Here is a 27,473-nt window from a genome sequence, read left to right as displayed (position 1 = left end):
AACATAGCCCTTATTGCAGCAATAACTATACACAAGTATTGCAGAAGAAATCCGCACTTGGGACGGGCGCCCAGCATCCACTACGGACTACGAGAAATAGATTTACCGGTAAGTAAAATCTTATTTTCTCTAACGTCCTAGTGGATGCTGGGGACTCCGTAACGACCATGGGGATTATACCAAAGTTCCCAAACGGGCGGAAGAGTGCGGATGACTCTGCAGCACCGAAAGAGCAAACACAAGGTCCTCCTCAGCCAGGGTATCAAACTTGTAGAATTTTGCAAAAGTGTTTGAACCTGACCAAGTAGCCGCTCGGCACAGCTGTAATGCCGAGACCCCTCGGGCAGCCGCCCAAGAAGAGCCCACCTTCCTAGTGGAATGGGCTTTTACTGATTTTGGCAGCGGCAATCCAGCCGCAGAATGAGCCTGCTGAATCGTATTACAGATCCAGCGAGCAATAGTTTGCTTTGAAGCAGGAGCAAAAAGCTTGTTGGAAGCATACAGGATAAACAAAGATTCTGTTTTCCTGACCCTAGCCGTTCTGGCTACATAAACCTTCAAAGCCCTGACCACATCAAGTAACTCGGAATCCTCCAAGGCAGTAGTAGCCACAGGCACCACAATAGGTTGGTTTATATGAATGGATGAAACCACTTTTGGCAGAAATTGTGGACGGGTCCGCAATTCTGCTCTATCCGCATGGAAAACCAGATAGGGGCTTTTATGTGACAAAGCCGCTAATTTTGACACACGCCTAGCCGAAGCCAATGCTAGTAGCATGACCACCTTCCACGTGAGTTATTTCAATTCCACCGTTTTGAGTGGTTCAAACCAGTGGGATTTCAGGAGACTCCACACCACGTTAAGATCCCAAGGTGCCACCGGGGGCACAAAAGGGGGCTGAATAAGCAGCACTCCCTTCACAAACGTCTGAACCTCAGGTAGAGAAGCCAGCACTTTTTGAAAGAAAATGGATAGGGCCGAAATCTGGACCTTAATGGAACACAATTTTAGGCCCAAAGTCACTCCTGACTGTAGGAAGTGAAGGAAACGGCCCAGCTGGAATTCCTCCGTAGGAGCATTCCTGGCCTCACACCAAGCAACATATTTTCGCCATATACGGTGATAATGTTGAGCTGTCACGTCCTTCCTAGACTTTATCAGCGTAGGAATGACCTCATCTGGAATGCCTTTTTCTGCATAGGATCCGGCGTTCAACCGCTATGCCGACAAACGCAGCCGCGGTAAGTCTTGGAACAGACAGGGCCCTTGTTGCAACAAGTCCTGTCTTAGAGGAAGAGGCCACGGGTCCTCTGTGAGCATTTCTTGCAGATCTGGATACCAAGTCCTTCTTGGCCAATCCGGAACAATGAGTATTGTTCTCACTCCTCTTTTTCTTATGGGTATGAGAGGAAGAGGAGAAATTACATAGACCGACTGGAACACCCACGGTGTCACCAGTGCATCCACAGCTATCGCCTGAGGGTGTAATGACCTGGCGCAATACCTCTGTAGCTTTTTGTTGAGGCGGGATGCCATCATGTCCACCTGTGGCAGTTCCCACCGACTTGCAATCTGCGTGAAGACTTCTTGATGAAGTCCCCACTCCCCCGGGTGGAGGTCGTGCCTGCTGAGGAAGTCTGCTTCCCAGTTGTCCACTCCCGGGATGAACACTGCTGACAGTGCGCTTACGTGATTCTCCGCCCAGCGAAGAATTCTGGTGGCTTCTGACTGAATCAGAACCGGTTGGTCGCGAAGTAAGGTCTCCGCTTGACGTAGGGCGTTGTATATCGCCCTCAGTTCCAGGATGTTGATGTGAAGGCAAGTCTCCTGACTTGACCACAGACCTTGGAAGTTTCTTCCCTGTGTGACTGCTCCCCACCCTCGGAGGCTCGCGTCCGTGGTCACCAGAATCCAGTCCTAAATGCCGAACCTGCGGCCCTATAGAAGGTGAGCACTCTGCAGCCACCACAGGAGAGATACCCTGGCTCTGGGGGACAGGGTGATCAACTGATGAATTTGTAGATGTGACCCGGACCACTTGTCCAGTAGGTCCCATTGGAAAGTCCTCGCATGGAACCTGCCGAAGGGAATGGCTTCATATGATGGCACCATCTTTCCCAGGACTCGAGTGCAGTGATGCACTGACACCTGTTTTGGCTTCAATAGGTTCCTGACCAGAGTCATGAGTTCCTGAGCTTTTTCTATCGGAAGATAAACCCTTTTCTGGTCTGTATCTAGAATCATGCCCAAGAAGGTCAGACGAGTCGTAGGAACCAACTGCGACTTCGGGATATTGAGAATCCAGCCGTGTTGCTGTAACAACTTCAGTGAAAGTGAGACGCTGTTCAGCAACTGCTCTCTTGATCTCGCTTTTATGAGGAGATCGTCCAAGTACGGGATAATTGTGACACCTTGCTTGCGCAGGAGCACCATCATTTCCGCCATTACCTTGGTGAAAATCCTCAGGGCCATGGAAAGCACAAACGGCAACGTCTGAAATTGGTAATGACAATCCTGTACCGCAAATCTCAGGTACGCCTGATGAGGTGGATAAATGGGAACATGAAGGTATGCATCCTTTATGTACAGAGATATCTTAAAATCCCCCCCTTCCAGGCTGGCGATGACCGCTCTTAGAGATTCCATCTTGAACTTGAACCTTTTCAGGTATAGGTTCAGGGATTTTAAATTTAAAATGGGTCTGACCGAACCGTCCGGTTTCGGGACTACAAACAGGGTTGAGTAATAGCCCTTCCCTTGTTGAAGCAGGGGAACCTTGACCACCACCTGTCGAAGATACAATTTGTGAATTGCATTTAACACTATCTCCCTTTCCGGGGGAGTAGCTGGTAGGGCCGATTTGAAAAACCGGCGAGGAGGCACCTCTTCGAATTCAGGCTTGTAACCCTGAGAAACAATTTCCATTGCCCAGGAATCCACCTGTGAGTGAACCCAGATGTGGCTGAAAACTCGAAGATGTGCTCCCACTGTGGCGGATTTCTTTAGCGGAGCCCCAGCGTCATGCGGTGGATTTTGTAGAGGCCGGGGAGGACTTCTGTTCCTGGGAACTAGCTGTGTTGTGCAGCTTTTTTCCTCTGCCCTTACCTCTGGCAAGAAAGGACGCGCCTCGTACTTTCTTGTTTCTTTGTGATCGAAAGGACTGCATTTGATAATGTGGCGCTTTCTTAGGCTGTGAGGGAATATAAGGCAAAAAATTTGATTTACCAGCTGTAGCTGTGGAGACCAGGTCCGAGAGACCTTCCCCAAACAATTCCTCACCCTTGTAAGGTAAAACCTCCATATGCCTCTTTGAGTCGGCATCACCTGTCCATTGCCGGGTCCATAGGACTCGTCCAGCAGAAATCGACATAGTGTTGATTCTAGAACCCAGTAGAATAATGTCTCTTTGAGCATCTCTCATATATAAGACAGCATCTTTTATATGCCCTAGGGTCAATAAAATGGTATCCTTATCTAGGGTCTCAATTTCCGCTGATAAGGTATCTGTCCATGCTGCTACAGCGCTACAAACCCAGGCTGACGCAATTGCCGGTCTGAGTAAGGTACCAGAATGTGTGTAAATGGACTTCAAGGTAACCTCCTGCTTGCGGTCAGCAGGATCCCTGAGGGTAGCCGTATCTTGGGATGGCAGCGCTACCTTTTTGGATAAGCGTGTCAATGCTTTGTCTACCCTAGGGGAGGATTCCCACCATATCCTGTCCGTTGGCGGGAAAGGATACGCCATAAGAATCCTTTTGGGAATCTGCAGTTTTTTGTCTGGAGATTCCCAAGCTTTTTCACATAATTCGTTCAACTCATGTGAGGGGGGAAAGGTTACCTCAGGTTTCTTTCCTTTATACATGTGTACCCTCGTGTCAGGGACAGGGGGTTCCTCTGTGATATGCAAAACATCTTTTATTGCAATAATCACATATCAAATACATTTAGCCCCTTTTGGCTGTAACTTTGCATCATCGTAGTCGGTATCTGTGTCTACTATTTGGGATAGTGGGCGCTTTTTAGACCCCGAAGGTCCCTACGACATAGGGACAGACATGGGTTGACTCCCTGGCTGTTCCCTAGCTTCAGCTTTGTCTAATGTTTTGTGCAATAAATTTACATTAGCACTTAAAACATTCCACATATCCATCCAGTCAGGTGTCGGCGTTGTTGACGGAGACACCACATTCAATTGCTCCCCCTCCTCCCTAGGTGAGCCTCCTACCACAGACATGTCGACACACGCGTACCGACACACCACACACTCAGGGAATCCTCTTATCTGAAGACAGTTCCCCCACAAGGCCCTTTGTAGGGACAGAGAGAGTATGTCAGCACACCCCCAGCGCTATATGACCCAGGAAAAAATAAGAATTTACTCACCGGTAATTCTATTTCTCGTAGTCCGTAGTGGATGCTGGGTACTCCGTAAGGACCATGGGGAATAGACGGGCTCCGCAGGAGACTGGGCACTCTAAAGAAAGATTAGGTACTATATCTGGTGTGCACTGGCTCCTCCCTCTATGCCCCTCCTCCAGACCTCAGTTAAGGAAACTGTGCCCGGAAGAGCTGACAATACTAGGAAAGGATTTGGAATCCAGGGTAAGACTCATACCAGCCACACCGTACAACTTGTGATAACTATACCCAGTTAACAGTATGAAACAACAAATGAGCCTCAGTAACAGATGGCTCATAACAAAAACCCTTTAGTTAAGCAATAACTATATACATGTATTGCAGAGTGTCCGCACTTGGGACGGGCTCCCAGCATCCACTACGGACTACGAGAAATAGAATTACCGGTGAGTAAATTCTTATTATCTCTGACGTCCTAGTGGATGCTGGGTACTCCGTAAGGACCATGGGGATTATACCAAAGTTCCCAAACGGGCGGGAGAGTGCGGATGACTCTGCAGCACCGAATGAGCAAACTCAAGGTCCTCCTCAGCCAGGGTATCAAACTTGTAAAATTTTGCAAAAGTGTTTGAACCCGACCAAGTAGCAGCTCGGCAAAGTTGTAACGCAGAGACCCCTCGGGCAGCCGCCCAAGAAGAGCCCACCTTCCTTGTGGAATGGGCTTTTACAGATTTAGGATGCGGCAGTCCAGCCGCAGAATGTGCAAGTTGAATCGTGCTACAGATCCAGCGAGCAATAGTCTGCTTTGAAGCAGGAGCACCCAGCTTGTTGGGTGCATGCAGGATAAATAGCGAGTCAGTTTTCCTGACTCTAGCCGTCCTGGAAACATAGATTTTCAGGGCCCTGACTACGTCCAGCAACTTGGAATCCTCCAAGTCCCGAGTAGCCGCAGGCACCACAATAGGTTGGTTCAAATGAAACGCTGATACCACCTTAGGAAGAAATTGGGGACGAGTCCCTATCCATATGGAAAATCAGATAAGGGCTTTTACATGACAAAGCCGCCAATTCTGACACACGCCTGGCCGAAGCCAAGGCCAACAGCATGACCACTTTCCACGTGAGATATTTTAGCTCCACAGTTTTAAGTGGCTCAAACCAATGCGACTTTAGGAAATTCAACACCACGTTGAGATCCCAAGGTGCCACTGGAGGCACAAAAGGGGGCTGAATATGCAGCACTCCTTTAACAAATGTCTGGACTTCAGGCAGTGAAGCCAGTTCTTTTTGAAAGAAAATAGACAGAGATGAAATCTGGACCTTAATGGAACCCAATTTTAGGCCCATAGTCACCCCTGACTGTAGGAAGTGCAGAAATCGACCCAGCTGAAATTCCTCCGTTGGGGCCTTCCTGGCCTCACACCAAGCAACATATTTTCGCCATATGCGGGGATAATGTTTTGCGGTCACATCCTTCCTAGCTTTAATCAGCGTAGGAATGACTTCCTCCGGAATGCCCTTTTCCTTTAGGATCCGGTGTTCAACCGCCATGCCGTCAAACGCAGCCGCGGTAAGTCTTGGAACAGACAGGGCCCCTGCTGCAGCAGGTCCTGTCTGAGCGGCAGAGGCCATGGGTCCTCTGAGATCATTTCTTGCAGTTCTGGGTACCAAGCTCTTCTTGGCCAATCCGGAACAATGAGTATTGTTCTTACTCCTCTCTTTCTTATTATCCTCAGTACCTTGGGTATGAGAGGAAGAGGAGGGAACACATAAACCGACTGGTACACCCACGGTGTCACTAGAGCGTCCACAGCTATCGCCTGAGGGTCCCTTGACCTGGCGCAATATCTTTTTAGCTTTTTGTTGAGGCGGGACGCTATCATGTCCACCTGTGGCCGTTCCCAACGGTTTACAATCAGCTGGAAGACTTCTGGATGAAGTCCCCACTCTCCCGGGTGGAGGTCGTGCCTGCTGAGGAAGTCTGCTTCCCAGGTGTCCACTCCCGAAATGAACACTGCTGACAGTGCTAGCATGTGATTCTCCGCCCATCGAAGAATCCTTGTGGCTTCTGCCATTGCCACTCTGCTTCTTGTGCCGCCCTGGCGGTTTACATGGGCGACCGCTGTGATGTTGTCTGACTGAATCAGAACCGGTTGGTTTTGAAGCAGGGGTTCTGCTTGACTCAGGGCATTGTAAATGGCCCTTAGTTCCAGAATATTTATGTGTAGGGAAGTTTTAGAATCCAGCCGTGCTGAAGTAGCACGTCCTGAGATAGTGCTACGCTGACTAGTAACTGCTCCTTGGACCTCGCCTTTATAAGGAGATCGTCCAAGTACGGGATAATTATAACTCCCTTCCGTCTAAGGAGTATCATCATTTCGGCCATTACCTTGGTAAACACCCGCGGTTCCGTGGACAGACCAAACGGCAACGTCTGGAATTGGTAATGGCAGTCCTGTACCACAAACCTGAGGTACTCCTGGTGAGGTGGGTAAATGGGGACATGCAGGTATGCATCCTTGATGTCCAGCGACACCAAAAAATCCCCCTCTTCCAGGCTTGCAATAACCGCCCTGAGCGATTCCATCTTGAACTTCCTTATATAAGTGTTCAAATCTTTCAAATTGAGAATGGGTCTCACCGAACAGTCTGGTTTCGGTACCACAAACATTGTGGAATAGTAACCCCGTCCCTGTTGAAGGAGGGGTACTTTGATTATCACCTGCTGAAGGTACAGCTTGTGAATAGCCGCCAGTACTACCTCCCTTTCTCTGGGAGCAGCTGGCAAGGCTGATTTGAGGTAACGTCGAGGGGGAGTAGCATCGAACTCCAGCTTGTATCCCTGAGATACCACTTGCAGAACCCAGGGATCCACCTGTGAGCGAACCCACTGGTCGCTGAAGTTCCGGAGACGCGCCCCCACCGCACCTGGCTCCGTCTGTGGAGCCCCAGCGTCATGCGGTGGACTTAGTAGAAGCAGGGGAGGATTTTTGTTCCTGGGAACTGGCTGTCTGGTGCAGCTTTTTCCCTCTCCCCCTGCCTCTGGGCAGAAAGGAAGCACCTTTGATCCACTTGCCTTTCTGAGGCCGAAAGGACTGTACCTGATAGTACGGTGCTTTCTTAGGTTGTGAGGGAGCCTGAGGTAAAAATGTCGATTTCCCAGCTGTTGCTGTGGATACGAGGTCCGAGAGACTATCCCCAAACAATTCCTCACCCTTATAAGGCAAAACCTCCATGTGCCTTTTAGAATCAGCATCACCTGTCCACTGCCGGGTCCATAATACCCTCCTGGCAGAAATGGACATTGCATTAATTCTAGATGCCAGCCGGCAAATATCCCTCTGTGCATCCCTCATATATAAGACGACGTCTTTAATATGCTCTATGGTTAGCAAAATAGTATCCCCGTCAAGGGTATCAATATTATCTGACAGGGTATCAGACCACGCTGCAGCAGCACTATACATCCATGCTGAAGCAATTGCAGGTCTCAGTATAGTACCTGAGTGTGTATATACAGACTTCAGGATAGCCTCCTGCTTTCTATCAGCAGGCTCCTTCAAGGCGGCCGTATCCTGAGACGGCAGTGCCACCTTTTTTGACAAGCGTGTGAGCGCCTTATCCACCCTAGGAGACACCTCCCAACGTGACCTATCCACTGGCGGGAAAGGGTACGCCATAAGTAACTTTTTAGAAATCACCAGTTTCTTATCGGGGGAACCCCATGCTTCTTCACACACTTCATTCAACTCAACTGATGGGGGAAAAAACACTGGCTGCTTTTTCTCCCCAAACATAATACCCTTTTTAGTGGTACCTGGGTTAATGTCAGAAATGTGTAACACATTTTTCATTGCCGTAATCATGCAACGGATGCCCCTTGTGGATTGTGTATATGTCTCAACCTCGTCGACACTGGAGTCAGACTCCGTGTCGACATCTGTGTTTGCCATCTGAGGTAGCGGGCGTTTGTGAGCCCCTGATGGTCTTTGAGACGCCTGGGCAGGCACGGGCTGAGAAGCCGGCTGTCCCACGGCTGTTACGTCATCCAGCCTTTTATGTAAGGAGTTGACACTGTTGGTTAATACCTTCCACATATCCACCCACTCTGGTGTCGGCCCCGCAGGGGGTGACATCACACTTATCGGCACCTGCTCCGCCTCCACATAAGCCTCCTCATCAAACATGTCGACACAGCCGTACCGACACACCGCACACACACAGGGAATGCTCTGACTGAGGACAGGACCCCACAAAGTCCTTTGGGGAGACAGAGTATGCCAGCACACACCACAGCGCTATTTAATCAGGGATTTACACTAACACAAAGTGATTTTTCCCTATAGCTGCTTTACATATACAGTTTGCGCCTAAATATAGTGCCCCCCCTCTCTTTTTTACCCTTTGAGCCTGGAAACTGCAGGGGAGAGCCTGGGGAGCTGTCTTCCAGCGGAGCTGTGAAGAGGAAATGGCGCCAGTGTGCTGAGGGAGATAGCTCCGCCCCTTTTTCGATGACTTTTCTCCCGCTTTTTTATGGATTCTGGCAGGGGTAATTATCACATATATAGCCTCTGGGGCTATATATTGTGATTATTTTGCCAGCCAAGGTGTTTTTATTGCTGCTCCCCCCCCCCCCCCCCAGCGCCCTGCACCCATCAGTGACCGGAGTATGTGGTGTGCATAGGGAGCAATGGCGCACAGCTGCAGTGCTGTGCGCTACCTTATTCATTAAGACCGGAGTCTTCAGCCGCCAATTTTCAGGATGTTCTTCTTGCTTCTGGCTCTGCAAGGGGGACGGCGGCGCGGCTCCGGGACCAGACGACCGAGGCTGGGCCTGTGTTTGATCCCTCTGGAGCTAATGGTGTCCAGTAGCCTAAGAAGCCCAAGCTAGCTGCAAGCAGGTAGGTTCCCTTCTCTCCCCTTAGTCCCTCGTAGCAGTGAGTCTGTTGCCAGCAGATCTCACTGAAAATAAAAAACCTAACAAAAACTTTCTTTACTAGAAGCTCAGGAGAGCCCCTAGTGTGCAACCAGCTCGGGCCGGGCACAGATTCTAACTGAGGTCTGGAGGAGGGGCATAGAGGGAGGAGCCAGTGCACACCAGATATAGTACCTAATCTTTCTTTAGAGTGCCCAGTCTCCTGCGGAGCCCGTCTATTCCCCATGGTCCTTACGGAGTACCCAGCATCCACTAGGACGTCAGAGAAAACACAATAAATATATGTTTACCCAGTAGCGCTATATATATATATATATATATATATATATATATATATATATATATATATATATATATATATATATAATGTGCCCCCCCTTCTTTAAAACCCTCTTTCACCGTGGAATAAACAGGGGAGAGTCTGGGGGGCTTCCTCTCAGCGCTGTGCTGTGGAGAAAATGGCACTGGTGAGTGCTGAGGGAGAAGCCCCGCCCCCTCGGCGGCAGGCTTCTGTCCCACTCAAATATACTAAAAAACTGGCGGGGGCTCTTTATATATACAGTGCCCAGCTGTGTGTGTGTGTGTGTGTGTGTGTGTGTGTGTGTGTGTGTGTGTGTGTGTGTGTGTGTGTGTGTGTGTGTGTATATATATATATATATATATATATATATATATATTTTTTTTTTTTGCCAAAGAGAGGTTCATATGCTGCCCAGGGCACCCCCCCCTGCGCCCTGCACCCTTACAGTGACTGCCGTGTGTGAGGTGTATGGGTGCAATGGCGCACAGCTTTACTGCTGTGCGTTACCTTAGTGAAGATCATGAAGTCTTCTGCCGCCTCTGAAGTCTTCTTTTCTTCTCATACTCACCCGGCTTCTATCTTCCGGCTCTGCAAGGAGGACGGCGTCGCGGCTCTGGGACGGACGGCGAGGGTGAGACCTGCGTACCGATCCCTCTGGAGCTAATGGTGTCTTTGCCGTCAGCGGTGGAGTTACCCGCGGTCAGCCGCTGACCGGCGGGAGACCTCACCGCTAGCCGCTAAGTTCCCACCATTGAATATAATGGACGGAGCTGTGCGATGCGCTGTCACAGCACAGACAGCGCACAGCCAATCAGGTGAGCGCCACGGAAGTAGCGCTTCCTGATTGGCTGAAGGGACTTCAGTGACAGGAGTCACGTGGTGTCCCGGCATTCGGGATAAGGGGTCTCATGTGTCAGCATGGGACCCCTTTCAGTCCGGTGGTCCGTGTGTCCGTTTTCTTTTTTTGCCAAGTACGTGGATTTATCTCTGGACCCTGGCTGAGGTGAGTATATTGAACTTTTCTTTTCAGGTATCCGTGGATTCTACATGGAGAAGAGGACCGATGTCGGCGTGTGAACATAGGTAAGTATGTGTGTGTCGGCAGTGTGTAATAAAGTTTTACTGTCACGGTGTCTGTGTCCTGTTTTTATTTGGGTATTTTTTTTCCAGTAGAACTACAGGTACCAGCGGGCCCGTTTTTCTCCCGCATGCTGGTACTTGTGGTTCTCCAAGTACCAGCTTGCGGGGGAGGCTTGCTGGGACTTGTAGTTCTTCTGGAAAAAACAATATTCTTGTCATTTTACTCTAGGCTATCAGCCTCCCATCCGCAGCCATTGGATGGGGGGGGGGGGCAGCCTCGGGCTTCACCCCTGGCCCTTGGGTGGCTGGGGGGGGGGGGGACCCCTTGATTGAAGGGGTCCCCACTCCCCCAGGGTACCCCGGCCAGGGGTGACTAGTTGGATATTTAATGCCACGGCCGCAGGGCACTGCATAAAAGTGACCCCCCCGGCTGTGGCATTATCTGTCCAGCTAGTGGAGCCCGATGCTGGTGTAAAAAATACGGGGGACCCCTACTCTTTTTGTCCCCCGTATTTTTTGCACCAGCACCAGGCGCAGAGCCCGGTGCTGGTTTTAAAAATACGGGGGATCCCTGCCCAATTTTTCCCCCGCATTTTTGGAACCAGGACCAGCTCGAAGAGCCCGAGGCTGGTTATGCTTTGGAGGGGGGACCCCACGCCATTTTTTTTCCGTGTTTTTCCCGTTTTTTTAAATCGCGGCAAAATCCGGCAAATCGGCCGTTTTTCGCCCGCGGGACTGTCGAATCCGTTTTTCATTGAATATGGTGAATTCCGGCAGCCACCTGCCGGAATTCACCTGTCGAATTGTGTCGAATTTAAAAACGGCGATAATTTGCCGCGATTCGCCGTGAATTGCATATACCCCATAGACTCTGCGACATGTGGGTATGTGGTAGAAATAGAAACGACATCCTCATCCGCGAACCTAACAAGGGCTGCAGAACTCTTACCTTTTCACCTTTCACAGGCTGCACAGAAAGGGAAAAAACAAAAAACTGTATTTAACCGATTAAAAAGACTGCATCCCTCAAAGGAATGCGTCACTAACTGTTGCCAGGGAATCTAACTCCCGAAGTTAGACTTACCAGGAATATCCACCGAGATTGGCTGAACGGAGACATCCTCCCAATCAGCGGTACACCATCCAAGAGAAAACTCCAGTACTCACGGAGTCAACCTCAGTAATCCCCCGGCCACACTACCTGAATACATACGGCAGCCTGCCGCAAATTTATAGAGAGGATCCAACATAAGGAACCGCCCTTCTCTCTTTAGGGCAAATCTATTAAATGACCTACCGAACACAAACACTCCCTCATGTGTCTGCAATGCAAAAAGCCCACAGCATAGAAAAATAATCATATCACTTAGCTTTCCTGTATACGATCCATTGAGACAGGGCCCCGTGTCGACCAGTCGTTGACTTAAACAATATTCCAATATTCCATCCGTGGCGGAAAAAGAATAACCCTTCTGACTTCAGGAGAGGGTGTGAGACACAGCCGACCTAGAGCTTTAACAACAGAGCGACCGGCACATTACACCAGTATTCATCAGAAATCAGCATATGAATTTAAATATTGCAATACACATATAGCCACATATCCTAAATATATATATAATTACATACAATCGGATTGTCCCGAGCCTTCTGGTCCCCAGTGACATTAATGTGTTCTGAACATGTATGACCATGTACTGAAAAGCCCCAGTTGTGGATCTACCAGGAAACATTATAGTCGACAGAAAACCCCAGAATTCGTCGACAGCAGGGATTAGTAACCTGGGAAAATTACAGTCATGCGACCCCAAGGGGTCCGAGGGAAGTAACGTACAACTTTATATACACAGGTATAAGTCATATACAGCATGTCCAGTTACCCCAGGTGACAACAGTTGGTGCCGTCAGGGTCACCCACATACCATTGTGTCTCCCATAAATATTTACGTATTTGTAGCAAGTACCCACGTCGTGAGTCGGTGATGCCGACAGTGAACCCATAGGTGTTTATAACCGAACACTCACGCCTGTCGACACAAGTGTACTAAAATGGGTATATCTGACAGGGAGCACACAAAAACTACACACAAGAATGATTGCATGCCCATTTCAACTCAACTAGTGTTATATATGTGTACATAACACTAAAACACTGTGCCCCCCCCTTGTTTGTGCATTACATACATCTTGGCGGGGACAGAGAAAAAATGGCGCTGATCCTGTTTGTGTGAGGGCTAAGCCCCGCCCCCCCTCGGCGCGCTATAGCTCCTTATATTGTAGATATAAAGGTCTGGCACCGTATATGGGTTCACTACGATATTCCGGCGGTCGGGCTCCCGGCGACCAGCATACCGGTGCCGGGAGCCCGACCGCCGGCTTACCGACAGTGTGGCGAGCGCAAATGAGCCCCTTGCGGGCACGGTGGCGCGCCACACTATTTTATTCTCCCTCCGGGGGGGTCGTGGACCCCCACGAGGGAGAATAAGTGTTGGTATGCCGGCTGTCGGGGATCCCGGTGCCGGTATACTGTGCGCCAGGATCCCGTCAGTCGGCATACAGAAGACCACCCCCGTATAAAGTGTAAACACACTATATCATAGAAAACTAATGCTGCTCAGGGTGCCCCGTGCGCCCCGCACCCAAGCAAACCCTTCAGCGTGTGGGAACACCGGCGCGCAGCGCGCCCGCAGGCAGCCATGGCGGGGGTAACGGCCGCGGCATCCGGGGATCGTATACCTTGTGTTTCCCCGCTCAGTAACTGCCGCCCAGGGCGCTCCCCCCCAGCGCCCTGCACCCATGGAAGCCGGCGGAGCTGAGGAAATGGCGCGTAGTGCGCTATAAGCCGCTGGCGGGGGTCTGGAAAATGGAGCCCCGGCCCCTCAAGTACCATACAGCGCTTTTATAAAGATACCTGTAACTTGCTGCCCAGGGCCCCCCCCCCCCCCAGTGCCCTGCACCCGGCGGCGGGGGATCAAAGGCGCGCAGCGCGCTTTAGCATGCTGGCGGGGGTATGAGACATGGTGCCAAGGCACCGAAAAAGCTTTCACTGCCAGCCCATTCAAGAAAACAGTAACTTGCTGCCCAGGGCGCTACCCCCCCAGCGCCCTGCACCCTGTGAGTGCCATTGGCGTGTGGGAGCATGGAGCGCAGCGCGACCGCTGTACCTCCGTTACTGAAGTCTTCTGCCGTCACTGAAGTCTTCTGTTCTTCACATACTCACCCGGCTTCTTTCTTCTGTGAGGGGGTTGACGGCGCGGCTCCGGGAAGCAGCAGCTAGGCGCACCAAGTGATCGAACCCTCTGGAGCTAATGGTGTCCAGTAGCCGAGAAGCAGAGCCTTTTAACTAAGAAGAAGTAGGTCTGACTTCTCCCCCCTCACTCCCACGATGCAGGGAGCCTGTAGCCAGCAGGTCAACCTGAAAATAAAAAACCTAACAAAGTCTTTCAGAGAAACCCATTAGAGCTCCCCTAGTGTGTGTCCATTCACTCCTGGGCACAAAGTCTAACTGAGGTCTGGGGGAGGGGCATAGAGGGAGGAGCCAGTTCACACCCAGTTTAAGTCTTTATAGTGTGCCCAGGCTCCTGCGGATCAGTCTATACCCCATGGTCCTTTTGGAGTCCCCAGCATCCTCTAGTACGTAAGAGAAAATAAATGAATAAAGCTTAGAGCTGCCAAAGAACAGCAGCTCTGTGACCATGGTTCGGCTCCTGCCGCACCAAACAAAAAACTGATTTGACTGAGTCGGTGGGCAGGATTATATGGACGAGCCCGTTGCATCCTAGGAGGCCAGGAAGCTTGTGATCGTTTGGTGCCAATTAGCTGTCGCTCCATCATATCCCAATGTTATCCTGTGGCTAACCTGCCGGAGAAAAATGGTTTATATATCAAAAAATTATGCATGGTCCCAATATAAACTGCACAATAGGTTACATACAGTACTGTACTTACTATTCTAAAATTAAAATGATTTCATGGCTAGTTTCATATACTTCATGGAGATCCACAATGCGCAAATTTGATTTTGCCAGTTCGAGAACAGCTATTTCATGGATTATCTCTGCTCTGCAGTCTTTCCCTCTCCTTCTCTTTTTCAAAAATTTGGCAGCAAATTCTTTCCCAGTAGCGTTCTCTGTGCATCGTCGAACCACTGCAAATTTACCCCTGCAGAAGCAGAATTGCATTAAACGCCACATTAATAACATAATAGACACAGACTCAATAATGCCATGTGGAGGAGGAGGGAGAAGGGGGAGTAATAGCCCAGTAGAAAACAAGGATGTGCTTTCTTTCCTGAAATTCACTATCAAATGTACTTTAGAATGCAAACTAAGTAACAATGCAGTCAGGAAGCTTGGAAGAAAACAGATTGAATAAACAAAGCACATTAAAATAAGTTGTTTTATATACTTTTCCAAAGGTAAAGTGAGGTCCCTATAATGTGTATGCATGTTCGAACAGGAGGCACTCGATATCCCGGCTGTCGGGATCCAGGCGCTCTGCATACCAAGCCTGAGCACTTAAAAACTAGCACCAGATACAGATGTGTACTCATTCCTATCTTGTGCATGTTTCCAATTGTATTTTGAATTTGTTTAGAATATTCTAGTCTTCATTTCACAGCATTCTCATATTCACAATATAACCAATTTTATTTGAATTATTTTTTTTTTTAATTATTATTCACAGGTAGATGCTAATGGAAAGCCAAATAATGAATTGTGTTTTATAATTTAGTTTAACAACCTACTATCTTGCAATAAAAATACCGTCTGGAACAATGTAAGTTTGAATACAGTGTTTTTATTCAATTTTTTAAATTACAGGTTGAGTATCCCATATCCAAATATTCCGAAATACGGAATATTCCGAAATACGGGCTTTTTTTAGTGAGATAGTGAAACCTTTGTTTTTTGATAGCTCAATGTACACAAACTTTGTTTAATACACAAAGTTATTAAAAATATTGTATTAAATGACCTTCAGGCTGTGTGTATAAGGTGTATATGAAACATAAATAAATTGTGTGAATGTACACATACTTTGTTTAATGCACAAAGTTATAAAAAATATTGGCTAAAACTACCTTCAGGCTGTGTGTATAAGGTGTATATGTAACATAAATGCATTCTGTGCTTAGACTTAGGTCCCATCGCCATGATATCTCATTATGGTATGCAATTATTCCAAAATACGGAAAAATCCGATATCCAAAATACTTCTGGTCCCAAGCATTTTGGATAAGAGATACTCAACCTGTAATAATATACAGCAATAAAAGAAAAATACTAAATTCCAAGAATCAGCAGCACAATGAATACATAAAAAATAAGATTTTACTCACCGGTAAATCTATTTCTCGTAGTCCGTAGTGGATGCTGGGAACTCCGAAAGGACCATGGGGAATAGCGGGCTCCGAAGGAGGCTGGGCACTCTAGAAAGATTTATGAATACCTGGTGTGCACTGGCTCCTCCCACTATGACCCTCCTCCAAGCCTCAGTTAGGACACTGTGCCCGGACGAGCTGACATAATAAGGAAGGATTTTGAATCCCGGGTAAGACTCATACCAGCCACACCAATCACACCGTACAACTCGTGATACTATATCCAGTTTGACAGTATGAAAACAACTGAGCCTCTCAACAGATGGCTCAATAACCCTTTAGTTAGCAATAACTATTTACAAGTATTGCAGACAATCCGCACTTGGGATGGGCGCCCAGCATCCACTACGGACTACGAGAAATAGATTTACCGGTGAGTAAAATCTTATTTTCTCTGACGTCCTAGTGGATGCTGGGAACTCCGAAAGGACCATGGGGATTATACCAAAGCTCCCAAACGGGCGGGAGAGTGCGGATGACTCTGCAGCACCGAATGAGAGAACTCAATCAAGGTCCTCCTCAGCCAGGGTATCAAATTTGTAGAATTTATGCAAACGTGTTTGCCCCTGACCAAGTAACAGCTCGGCAAAGTTGTAAAGCCGAGACCCCTCGGGCAGCCGCCCAAGATGAGCCCACCTTCCCTGTGGAATGGGCTTTCACTGATTTAGGATGCGGCAGTCCAGCCGCAGAATGCGCCTGCTGAATCGTGTCACAGATCCAGCGAGCGATAGTCTGCTTAGAAGCAGGAGCACCCAACTTGTTGGGTGCATACAGGACAAATAGCGAGTCAATTTTCCTGACTCTAGCCGTCCTGGAAACATAATTTTTTAAGGCCCTGACTACGTCCAGTAACTTGGAATCCTCCAAGTCCCTAGTAGCCGCAGGTACCACAATAGGTTGGTTCAAGTGAAAAGCCGATACCACCTTAGGGAGAAACTGGGGACGAGTCCTCAATTCTGCCCTATCCATATGGAAAATCAGATAAGGACTTTTATATGACAAAGTCGCCAATTCTGATACACGCCTGGCCGAAACCAAGGCCAATAACATGACCACTTTCAACGTGAGATATTTTAGATCCACGGTTTTTAGTGGTTCAAACCAATGTGATTTTTAAGAAACTCAACACCACGTTGAGATTCCAAGGTGCCACTGGAGGCACCACCGGGGGCTGAATATGCAGCACTCCTTTTACAATGTCTGAACTTCAGGTACTGAAGCTAATTCTTTCTGGAAGAAAATCGACAGAGCCGAGATCTGTATCTTAATGGAGCCTAATTTTAGGCCCATAGACACTCCTGCTTGTAGGAAATGCAGAAATCGACCTAGTTGAAATTCCTCTGTTGGGGCCTTTTTTGGCCTCACACCAAGCAACATATTTCTGCCATATGCGGTGATAATGTTTTGCAGTTACATCTTTCCTGGCTTGAATCAGCGTAGGAAAGACTTCCTCGGGAATGCCCTTTTCCTTTAGGATCCGGCGTTCAACCGCCATGCCATCAAAACGTAGCCGCGGTAAGTCTTGGACCAGACAGGGCCCCTGCTGCAGCAGGTCCTGTCTGAGCGGCAGAGGCCATGGGTCCTCTGATATATTTTCTTGAAGTTCTGGGTACCAGGCTCTTCTTGGCCAATCCGGAACCACGAGTATCGTTCTTACTCCTCGCCTTCTTATTATTCTCAGTACCTTTGGTATGAGAGGCAGAGGGGGGGGGGGGAACACATAAACCAACTGGTACACCCACGGTGTTACCAGAGCGTCCACAGCTATCGCCTGAAGGTCCCTTGACCTGGCGCAATATCTTTTATAGCTTTTTGTTGAGGCGGGACGCCTTCATGTCCACTTGTGGCCTTTCCCAATGGTGTACAATCCTTTGGAAGACTTCTGGATGAAGTCCCCACACTCTCGGGTGGAAGTCGTGTCTGCTGAGAAGATCTGCTTCCCAGTTGTCCACTCCGGGAATGAACACTGCTGACAGTGCTAACACATGATTTTCCGCCCATCGGAGAATCCTTGTGGCTTCTGCCATCGCCATCCTGCTTCTTGTGCCGCCCTGTTGGTTTACATGGGCGACTGCCGTGATGTTGCCTGATTGGATCAGGACCGGCTGGTTTTGAAGCAGAGGCCTTGCCTGACTCAGGGCATTGTAAATGGCCCTCTGTTCCAGAATATTTATGTAGGGAAGTCACCTGACTTGACCAAAGTCCCTGGAAGTTTCTTCCCTGTGTGACTGCCCCCCAGCCTCAAAGGCTGGCAACCATGGTCACTAGGACATAGTCCTGTATGTCGAACCTGCGGCCCTCTTGAAGATGGGCACTCTGCAGCTACTACAGTAGAGATACCCTGGTCCTTGGAGACAGGGTTATCAGCCTAATGCATCTGAAGATGCGACCCGGAACACTTGTCTAACAGGTCCCCCTGAAAAATTCTTGCATGGAACCTGCCGAATGGGATTGCTTCGTAGGAAGCTACCATTTTTCCCAGGACTCGCGTGCAATGATGCACCGATACCTGTTTTGGCTTCAGGAGGTCTCTGACTAGAGATGACAGCTCCTTGGCTTTCTCCTCCGGGAGAAACACTTATTTCTGTTCTGTGTCCAGAACCATCCCCAGGAACAGTAGACGTGTCGTAGGAACCAGCTGTGACTCTGGACTGTTTTGAATCCAACCGTGCTGTTGTAGCACTTTCCAAAATAGTGCTACCCCGACTAGCAACTGCTCCTTGGACCTCGCCCTTATAAGGAGATTATCCAAGTACGGGATAATTAAAACTCCCCTTTTTCGAAGGAGTATCATCATTCCGGCCATTACCTTGGTAACACCCTCGGTGCCATGTACAGTCCAAACGGCAGAGTCTGGACTTGGTAATGGTAATCCTGTACCACAAATCTGAGGTACTCCTGGCGAGGATAGTAAATAGGGACATGCAGGTAAGCATCCTTGATGTCCCGGGATACCATGTAATCCCCCTCGTCCAGGTTTGCAATAACCGCCCTGAGCGATTCCATCTTGAACTTGAATTTTTTATGTATGTGTTCAAGGATTTTAAATATAAAAAAGGGTCACACCGAACCATGCAGTTTCGGTACCCCAAACCGTGTGGAATAGTAACCCCGTCCTTGTTGAAGTAGGGGCACCTTAAGTATTACCTGCTGGGAATACAGCTTATTAATTGCCTCTAGCACAGCCTCCCTGCCTGAGGGAGTTGTCGGCAAGGCATATTTGAGGAAACGGCGGGGGGAGGACATCTCGAATTCCAGCTCGTACCCCTGAAATACTACTTGAATGAACAGGGATCCACCTGTGAGCGAGCCCACTGATCGCTGAAATTTTTGAGACGGCCCCCCACCGTACCTGGCTACACCTGTGGAGCCCCCGCGTCATGCTGTGGACTCAGAGGAAGCGAGAGAAGAATTATGATTCTGGGAACAGGCTGACTAGTGCAGCTTTTTCCCTCTTCCCTTGTCTCTGTACAGAAAGGAAGCGCCTTTGACCCGCTTGCTTTTCTGAAGCCGAAAGGACTGTACCTGATAATACAGTGCTTTCTTAGTCTGTGAGGAAAACGGAGGTAAAAATATTTCTTCCCAGCTGTTGCTGCGGATACGAGGTCCCAGAGACCATCCCCAAATAATTCCTCACCCTTATAAGGCAGAATCTCTATGCGCCTTTTAAGGTCAGCATCACCTGTCCAGTGACAGGTCTCTAATACCCTCCTGACAGAATGGACATTACATTCATTTTGGATGCCAGCCGGTAAAATATCCCTCTGTGCATCCCTCATATATAAGACGACGTCTTTAATATGTTCTCATGTTAGCAAACTAGTATGTTTGACAGGGTCACCGACCACGCTGCAGCAGCACGCTCTGCAGGTTTCAGTCTAGTACCTGAGTGTGTAAATACAGACTTCAGGATAGCCTACTGCTTTTTATCAACAGGTGCCTTCAAAGTGGCCGTTCCTAAAACGGTAGTGCCACCTATTTTGACAACCGTGTGAGCGCCTTATTCACCCTAGGGGATATCTCCCAGCGTAACTTATCCTCTGGCGGGAAAAGGTACGCCATCAGTAACTTTTTAGAAATTACCAGTTTCTTATCATGGGGAACCCACGCTTTTCACACACTTCATTCATTCATCTGATGGGGGAACAAAACATTGCCTGCTTTTTCTCCCCAAACATAAAAACCCATTTTTAGAGGTTAATGTCAGAAATGTGTAACACATTTTTTATTGCCGGGATCAAGTCACGGATGTTCCTAGTGGATTGTGCATATGTCTCAACCTTGTCGACACTGGAGTCAGACTCCGTGTCGACATCTGTGTCTGCCATCTGAATGAGCGGGCGTTTTTGAGCCCCTAATGGCCTTTGAGACGCCTGGGCAGGCACGGGCTGAGAAGCCGGCTGTCCCACAGCTGTTACGTCATCCACCCTTTTATGTAAGGAGTTGACACTGTCGGTTAATACCTTTTACCTAACCATCCACTCTGGTGTCGGCCCCACAGGGGGCGACATCACATTTATCGGCATCTGCTCCGTCACTATATAAGCCTCCTCCTCAAACATGTCGACACAGCTGTACCGACACACCGCACACACACAGGGAATGCTCTGACTGAGGACAGGACTCACAAAGCCCTTTGGGGAGACAGAGAGAGAGTATGCCAGCACACACCAGAGCGCTATATAATGTGGGGATTAACACTATAACTGAGTGAATTTTCCCCTATAGCTGCTTGTATATACAATATTGCGCCTAAATTTAGTGCCCCCCCTCTCTTTTTAACCCTTTGAGCCTGAAAACTACAGGGGAGAGCCTGGGGAGCTTTCTTCCAGCTGCACTGTGAAGAGAAAATGGCGCCAGTGTGTTTGAGGGAGATAGCTCCGCCCCTTTTCCGCGGCCTATTCTCCCGCTTTTTTCTGGATTCTGGCAGGGGTATTTACCACATATATAGCCTCTGGGGCTATATATTGTGGTATTTTTGCCAGACAAGGTGTTTTTATTGCTGCTCAGGGGGCGCCCCCCCCCCCCCCCCAAGCGCCCTGCACCCTCAGTGACCGGAGTGTGAAGTGTGCCTGAGTAACAATGGCGCACAGCTGCAGTGCTGTGCGCTACCTTGGTGAAGACTGATGTCTTCTGCCGCCGTTTTTCCGGACCTCTTCTTGCTTCTGGCTCTGTAAGGGGGACGGCGGCGCGGCTCCGGGACCGAACACCAAGGACTGGGCCTGCGGTCGATCCCTCTGGAGCTAATGGTGTCCAGTAGCCTAAGAAGCCCAATCCGGCTGCAAACAGGCGAGTTCGCTTCTTCTCCCCTTAGTCCCTCGCTGCAGTGAGCCTGTTGCCAGCAGGTCTCGCTGAAAATAAAAAAACCCTAAATCTATACTTTCTTTCTAAGGGCTCAGGAGAGCCCCTAGTGTGCATCCAACCTCGGCCGGGCACAAGATCTAACTGAGGCTTGGAGGAGGATCATAGTGGGAGGAGCCAGTGCACACCAGGTAGTCATAAATCTTTCTAGAGTGCCCAGCCTCCTTCGGAGCCCGCTATTCCCTATGGTCCTTTCGGAGTTCCCAGCATCCACTAGGACGTCAGAGAAAGAAGAAATTACTCACCGGTAATTCTATTTCTCGTAGTCCGTAGTGGATGCTGGGAACTCCATAAGGACCATGGGGAATAGACGGGCTCCGCAGGAGACTGGGCACTCTAAAAGAAAGATTAGGTACTATCTGGTGTGCACTGGCTCCTCCCTCTATGCCCCTCCTCCAGACCTCAGTTAGGGAAACTGTGCCCGGAAGAGCTGACATTACAAGGAAAGGATTTGGAATCCAGGGTAAGACTCATACCAGCCACACCAATCACACCGTACAACTTGTGATAACCATACCCAGTTAACAGTATGAACAACAACTGAGCCTCATTCAACGGATGGCTCATAACAATAACCCTTTAGTTAAGCAATAACTATATACATGTATTGCAGAGAGTCCGCACTTGGGACGGGCGCCCAGCATCCACTACGGACTACGAGAAATAGAATTACCGGTGAGTAAATTCTTATTATCTCTGACGTCCTAGTGGATGCTGGGAACTCCGTAAGGACCATGGGGATTATACCAAAGCTCCCAAACGGGCGGGAGAGTGCGGATGACTCTGCAGCACCGAATGAGCAAACTCAAGGTCCTCACCAGCCAGGGTATCAAACTTGTAGAATTTTGCAAATGTGTTTGAACCCGACCAAGTAGCAGCTCGGCAAAGCTGTAAAGCAGAGACACCTCGGGCAGCCGCCCAAGAAGAGCCCACCTTCCTAGTGGAATGGGCTTTTACTGATTTAGGATGCGGCAGTCCAGCCGCAGAATGTGCCAGCTGAATCGTGCTACAGATCCAGCGAGCAATAGTTTGCTTTGAAGCAGGAGCACCCAGCTTGTTGGGTGCATGCAGGATAAATAGCGAGTCAGTTTTCCTGACTCCAGCCGTCCTGGAAACATACATTTTCAAAGCCCGGACTACGTCCAGCAACTTGGAATCCTCCAAGTCCCGAGTAGCCGCAGGCACCACAATAGGTTGGTTCAAATGAAACGCCGATACCACCTTTGGGAGAAATTGGGGACGAGTCCTCAATTCTGCCCTGTCCATATGGAAGATCAGATATGGGCTTTTACATGACAAAGCCGCCAATTCTGACACACGCCTAGCTGAAGCTAAGGCCAACAGCATGACCACCTTCCACGTGAGATACTTTAGCTCCACGGTCTTAAGTTGCTCAAACCAGTGTGATTTCAGGAAATCCAACACAACGTTAAGATCCCAAGGTGCCACTGGAGGCACAAAAGGGGGCTGAATATGCAGCACTCCCTTAACAAACGTCTGAACTTCAGGCAGTGAAGCCAGTTCTTTTTGAAAGAAAATAGATAGGGCCGAAATCTGGACCTTTATGGACCCCAATTTTAGGCCCATAGTCACCCCTGACTGTAGGAAGTGCAGAAATCGACCCAGCTGGAATTCCTCTGTTGGGGCCTTCCTGGCCTCACACCAAGCAACATATTTCCGCCATATGCGGTGATAATGCTTTGCTGTCACATCCTTCCTAGCTTTTATCAGCGTAGGAATCACTTCATCTGGAATGCCCTTTTCCGTTAGGATCCTGCGTTCAACCGCCATGCCGTCAAACGCAGCCGCGGTAAGTCTTGGAACAGACAGGGCCCCTGCTGTAACAGGTCCTGTCTGAGAGGCAGAGGCCATGGGTCCTCTGAGATCATTTCTTGTAGTTCTGGGTACCAAGTTCTTCTTGGCCAATCCGGAACGATGAGTATAGTTCTTACTCCTCTCTTTCTTACTATCCTCAGTACCTTGGGTATGAGAGGCAGAGGAGGAAACACATAAACCGACTGGTACACCCACGGTGTCACTAGTGCGTCCACAGCTATCGCCTGAGGGTCCCTTGACCTGGCGCAATATTTTTTTAGCCATCATGTCCACCTGTGGCAGTTCCCAACGATTTACAATCTGTGTGAAGACTTCTTGATGAAGTCCCCACTCTCCCGGGTGGAGGTCGTGCCTGCTGAGGAAGTCTGCTTCCCAGTTGTCCACTCCCGGAATGAACACTGCTGACAGTGCTAGCACGTGATTCTCCGCCCATCGAAGAATCCTTGTGGCTACTGCCATTGCCATCCTGCTTCTTGTGCCGCCCTGGCGGTTTACATGGGCGACCGCCGTGATGTTGTCTGACTGAATCAGTACTGGTTGGTTTTGAAGCAGGGGCTCTGCTTGACTCAGGGCATTGTAAATGGCCCTTAGTTCCAGTATATTTATGTGTAGTGAAGTCTCCAGACTTGACCACTGTCCTTGGAAGTTTCTTCCCTGAGTGACTGCCCCCCATCCTCGGAGGCTTGCATCCGTGGTCACCAGGACCCAGTCCTGTATGCCGAACCTGCGGCCCTCGAGAAGATGAACACTCTGCAGCAACCACAGCAGAGACACCCTGGCCCTCGGGGACAGGGTGATCAATCGATGCATCTGAAGATGCGATCCGTACCATTTGCATGGAACCTGCCAAAGGGAATTGCTTCGTAAGAAGCCACCATCTTTCCCAGGACTCACGTGCAGTGATGCACCGACACCTGTTTTGGTTTCAGGAGGTCCCTGACCAGAGATGACAATTCCTGGGCCTTCTCCACCGGGAGAAACACCTTCTTCTGTTCTGTGTCCAGAATCATTCCCAGGAAAGGCAGAGGTAGGAATCAGCTGCGACTTTGGGATATTCAGAATCCAGCCGTGCTGTTGCAACACTTCCTGAGAGAGTGCTACGCTGACCAACAACTGCTCTTTGGACCTCGCCTTTATGAGGAGATCGTCCAAGTACGGGATAATTATAACTCCCTTCCTTCGAAGGAGTATCATCATTTCGGCCATTACCTTGGTAAATATTCTCGGTGCCGTGGAGAGACCAAACGGCAACGTCTGGAATTGGTAATGACAGTCTTGTACCACAAACCTGAGGTACTCCTGGTGCGCTGGGTAAATGGGGACATGCAAGTAAGCATCCTTGATGTCCAGCGACACCATAAAATCCCCCTCTTCCAGGCTTGCAATAACCGCCCTGAGCGATTCCATTTTGAACTTGAACTTCTTTATATAAGTGTTCAAGGATTTTAAATTCAGAATGGGTCTCACCGAACCGTCCGGTTTCGGTACCACAAACATTGTGGAATAGTAACCCCTTCCCTGTTGAAGGAGGGGGACCTTGATTATCACCTGCTGGAGGTACAGCTTGTGAATTGCCGCCAGTACTACCTCCCTTTCCCTGGGAGCAGCTGGCAAGGCTGATTTGAGGTAACGGCGAGGGGGAGTCGCCTCGAACTCCAGCTTGTATCCCTGAGATACAATTTGTACAGCCCAGAGATCCACTTGTGAGCGAACCCACTGGTTGCTGAAGTTTCGGAGACGCGCCCCCACCGCACCTGGCTCCGCCAGTGGAGCCCCAACGTCATGCGGTGGACTTAGTGGAAGCAGGGGAGGATTTTTGTTCCTGGGAACTGGCTGCCTGGTGCAGCTTCTTTCCTCTACCCAGAAAAGATGCGCCTCTGACCCGCTTGCCTTTCTGAGGCCGAAAGGACTGCATTTGATAATACGGTGCTTTCTTAGGCTGTGAGGGAACCTGGAGGTAAAAAAGTCGACTTCCCAGCTGTTGCTGTGGATACGAGGTCCGAGAGACCGTCCCCAAACAATTCCTCACCCTTATAAGGCAAAACCTCCATGTGTTTTTTAGAATCAGCATCACCTGTCCACTGCCGAGTCCATAATACTCTCCTGGCAGAAATGGACATTGCATTAATTCTAGATGCCAGCAGGCAAATGTCCCTCTGGGCATCCCGCATATATAAGACGACGTCTTTTATATGTTCTATGGTTAGCAAAATAGTATCCCTGTCGAGGGAATCAATGTTGTCTGACAGGGTATCAGTCCATGCTGCTGCAGCACTACACATCCAGGCTGAAGCAATAGCATGTCTCAGTAGAGTACCAGAGTGTGTATACACAGACTTCAGGATAGCTTCCTGCTTTCTATCCGCAGGCTCCTTTAGGGCGGCCGTATCCTGAGACGGCAGTGCCACCCTTTTAGATAAGCGTGTGAGCGCCTTGTCCACCCTAGGGGATGTTTCCCAACGTAACCTATCCGTTGGCGGGAAAGGGTACACCATCAGTAACCTCTTAGAAATCACTAGTTTCTTATCAGGGGAACTCCACGCTTCTTCACACAATTCATTTAATTCATCAGATGGGGGAAAAGTCACTGGCTGCTTTTTCTCCCCAAACATAATACCCCTTTTGGTGGTAACCGGGTTAACGTCAGAAATGTGCAATACATCTTTCATTGCAGTAATCATGCATTGGATGGCCTTTGTAGACTGTACATTTGTCTCATCCTCATCTACACTGGAGTCAGACTCCGTGTCGACATCTGTATCTACCATCTGAGCCAGAGGGCGTTTATGAGCCCCTGACGGCCTCTGAGTCGCCTGGGCAGGCGCGGGCTGAGACCCCGGCTGTCCCAAAGCTGCTGCGTCATCGAACCTTTTATGTAAGGAGTTGACACTGTCGGTTAAGACCTTCCACATATCCATCCAATCAGGTGTCGGCCCCGTCGGGGGCGACACCACACTTATCTGCCCCTGCTCCGCCTCCACGTAACCCTCCTCATCAAACATGTCGACACAGCCATGGGAATGCTCAGACTGAGGACAGGACCCCACAAAGTCCTTTGGGGAGACAGAGAGAGTATGCCAGCACACACCACAGCGCTATATAACACAGGGATTTACACTATACAAAGTGATTTACCCAATAGCTGCTTAAATATCTTATTTGCGCCTAAATTTATGTGCCCCCCCTCTCTTTTTTACCCTTTTTGTATCAGGATACTGCAGGGGAGAGCCTGGGAGCTGCTTCCAGCGGGGCTGTGAAGGGAAAATGGCGCTGGTGTGCTGAGGAAGAAGGCCCCGCCCCCTCAGCGGCGGGCTTCTGTCCCGCATTCTGTGTACTTTAATGGCGGGGGTTTTTACACATATACAGTGCTAGACTGTATGTGTGTATTTTTTGTGCCAAAAGGTATTAAAATTGCTGCCCAGGGCGCCCCCCCCCCCAGCGCCCTGCACCCTACAGTGGCCGGAGTGTGTGGTGTGCAGTGGGAGCAATGGCGCACAGCTGCGGTGCTGTGCGCTACCTTAATGAAGACAGGAGTCTTCAGCCGCCGATTACATCTTTCTCTTCTGTCTTCTGGCTCTGCAAGGGGGACGGCGGCGCGGCACCGGGAACGGACGATCGAGGTCAGGCCCTGTGTTCGAACCCTCTGGAGCTAATGGTGTCCAGTAGCCTAAGAAGCACAAGCTAGCTGCAAGCAGGTAGGTTTGCTTCTCTCCCCTCAGTCCCACGTAGCAGTGAGTCTGTTGCCAGCAGATCTCACTGAAAATAAAAAACCTAACAAATACTTTTTCTAGCAAGCTCAGGAGAGCCCACTAGGAGCACCCAGCTCTGGCCGGGCACAGATTCTAACTGAGGTCTGGAGGAGGGGCATAGAGGGAGGAGCCAGTGCACACCAGATAGTACCTAATCTTTCTTTTAGAGTGCCCAGTCTCCTGCGGAGCCAGTCTATTCCCCATGGTCCTTACGGAGTCCCCAGCATCCACTAGGTTGTCAGAGAAAAGGTAAATACTGACATCAATTGCAAACTGTACAGATGATTGAAAACGTACATATAAAAGGTTGCATTCACATATTATGGAAACATTGGTCAAACAATTAAATATAAGGGACTGAACTAACGATGACCATGTCAACATCCAAAGACATTGCATAAAAGGTGCACTCAATAACAATATACCAGTAATCCAGGGGCAGGTCAAAATCAAGGAGCAAAACCG

The 27,473-nt window shown here is 49.4% G+C and overlaps 1 protein-coding gene across 2 annotated transcripts in view; it reads right to left on the bottom strand.

Moving 5' to 3' along the window:
- The window catches only part of STK17B (serine/threonine kinase 17b), a 301,296-nt gene that overhangs the window by 137,178 nt on the left and 136,645 nt on the right, over window positions 1-27,473 (bottom strand). For both annotated transcript variants that reach the window (XM_063934142.1, XM_063934141.1), the window contains exon 3: window positions 14,628-14,840. In XM_063934142.1, coding sequence (XP_063790212.1) covers window positions 14,628-14,840 — 213 coding nt within the window. The remainder of the gene's footprint in view (window positions 1-14,627; window positions 14,841-27,473) is intronic.

The sequence above is a fragment of the Pseudophryne corroboree genome, chromosome 7, assembly GCF_028390025.1.
Source record: "Pseudophryne corroboree isolate aPseCor3 chromosome 7, aPseCor3.hap2, whole genome shotgun sequence".
NCBI lineage: Eukaryota > Metazoa > Chordata > Amphibia > Anura > Myobatrachidae > Pseudophryne > Pseudophryne corroboree.
Note: the sequence above shows the minus strand (reverse complement) of the source record. Positions and strands in the feature narration are given on the sequence as shown.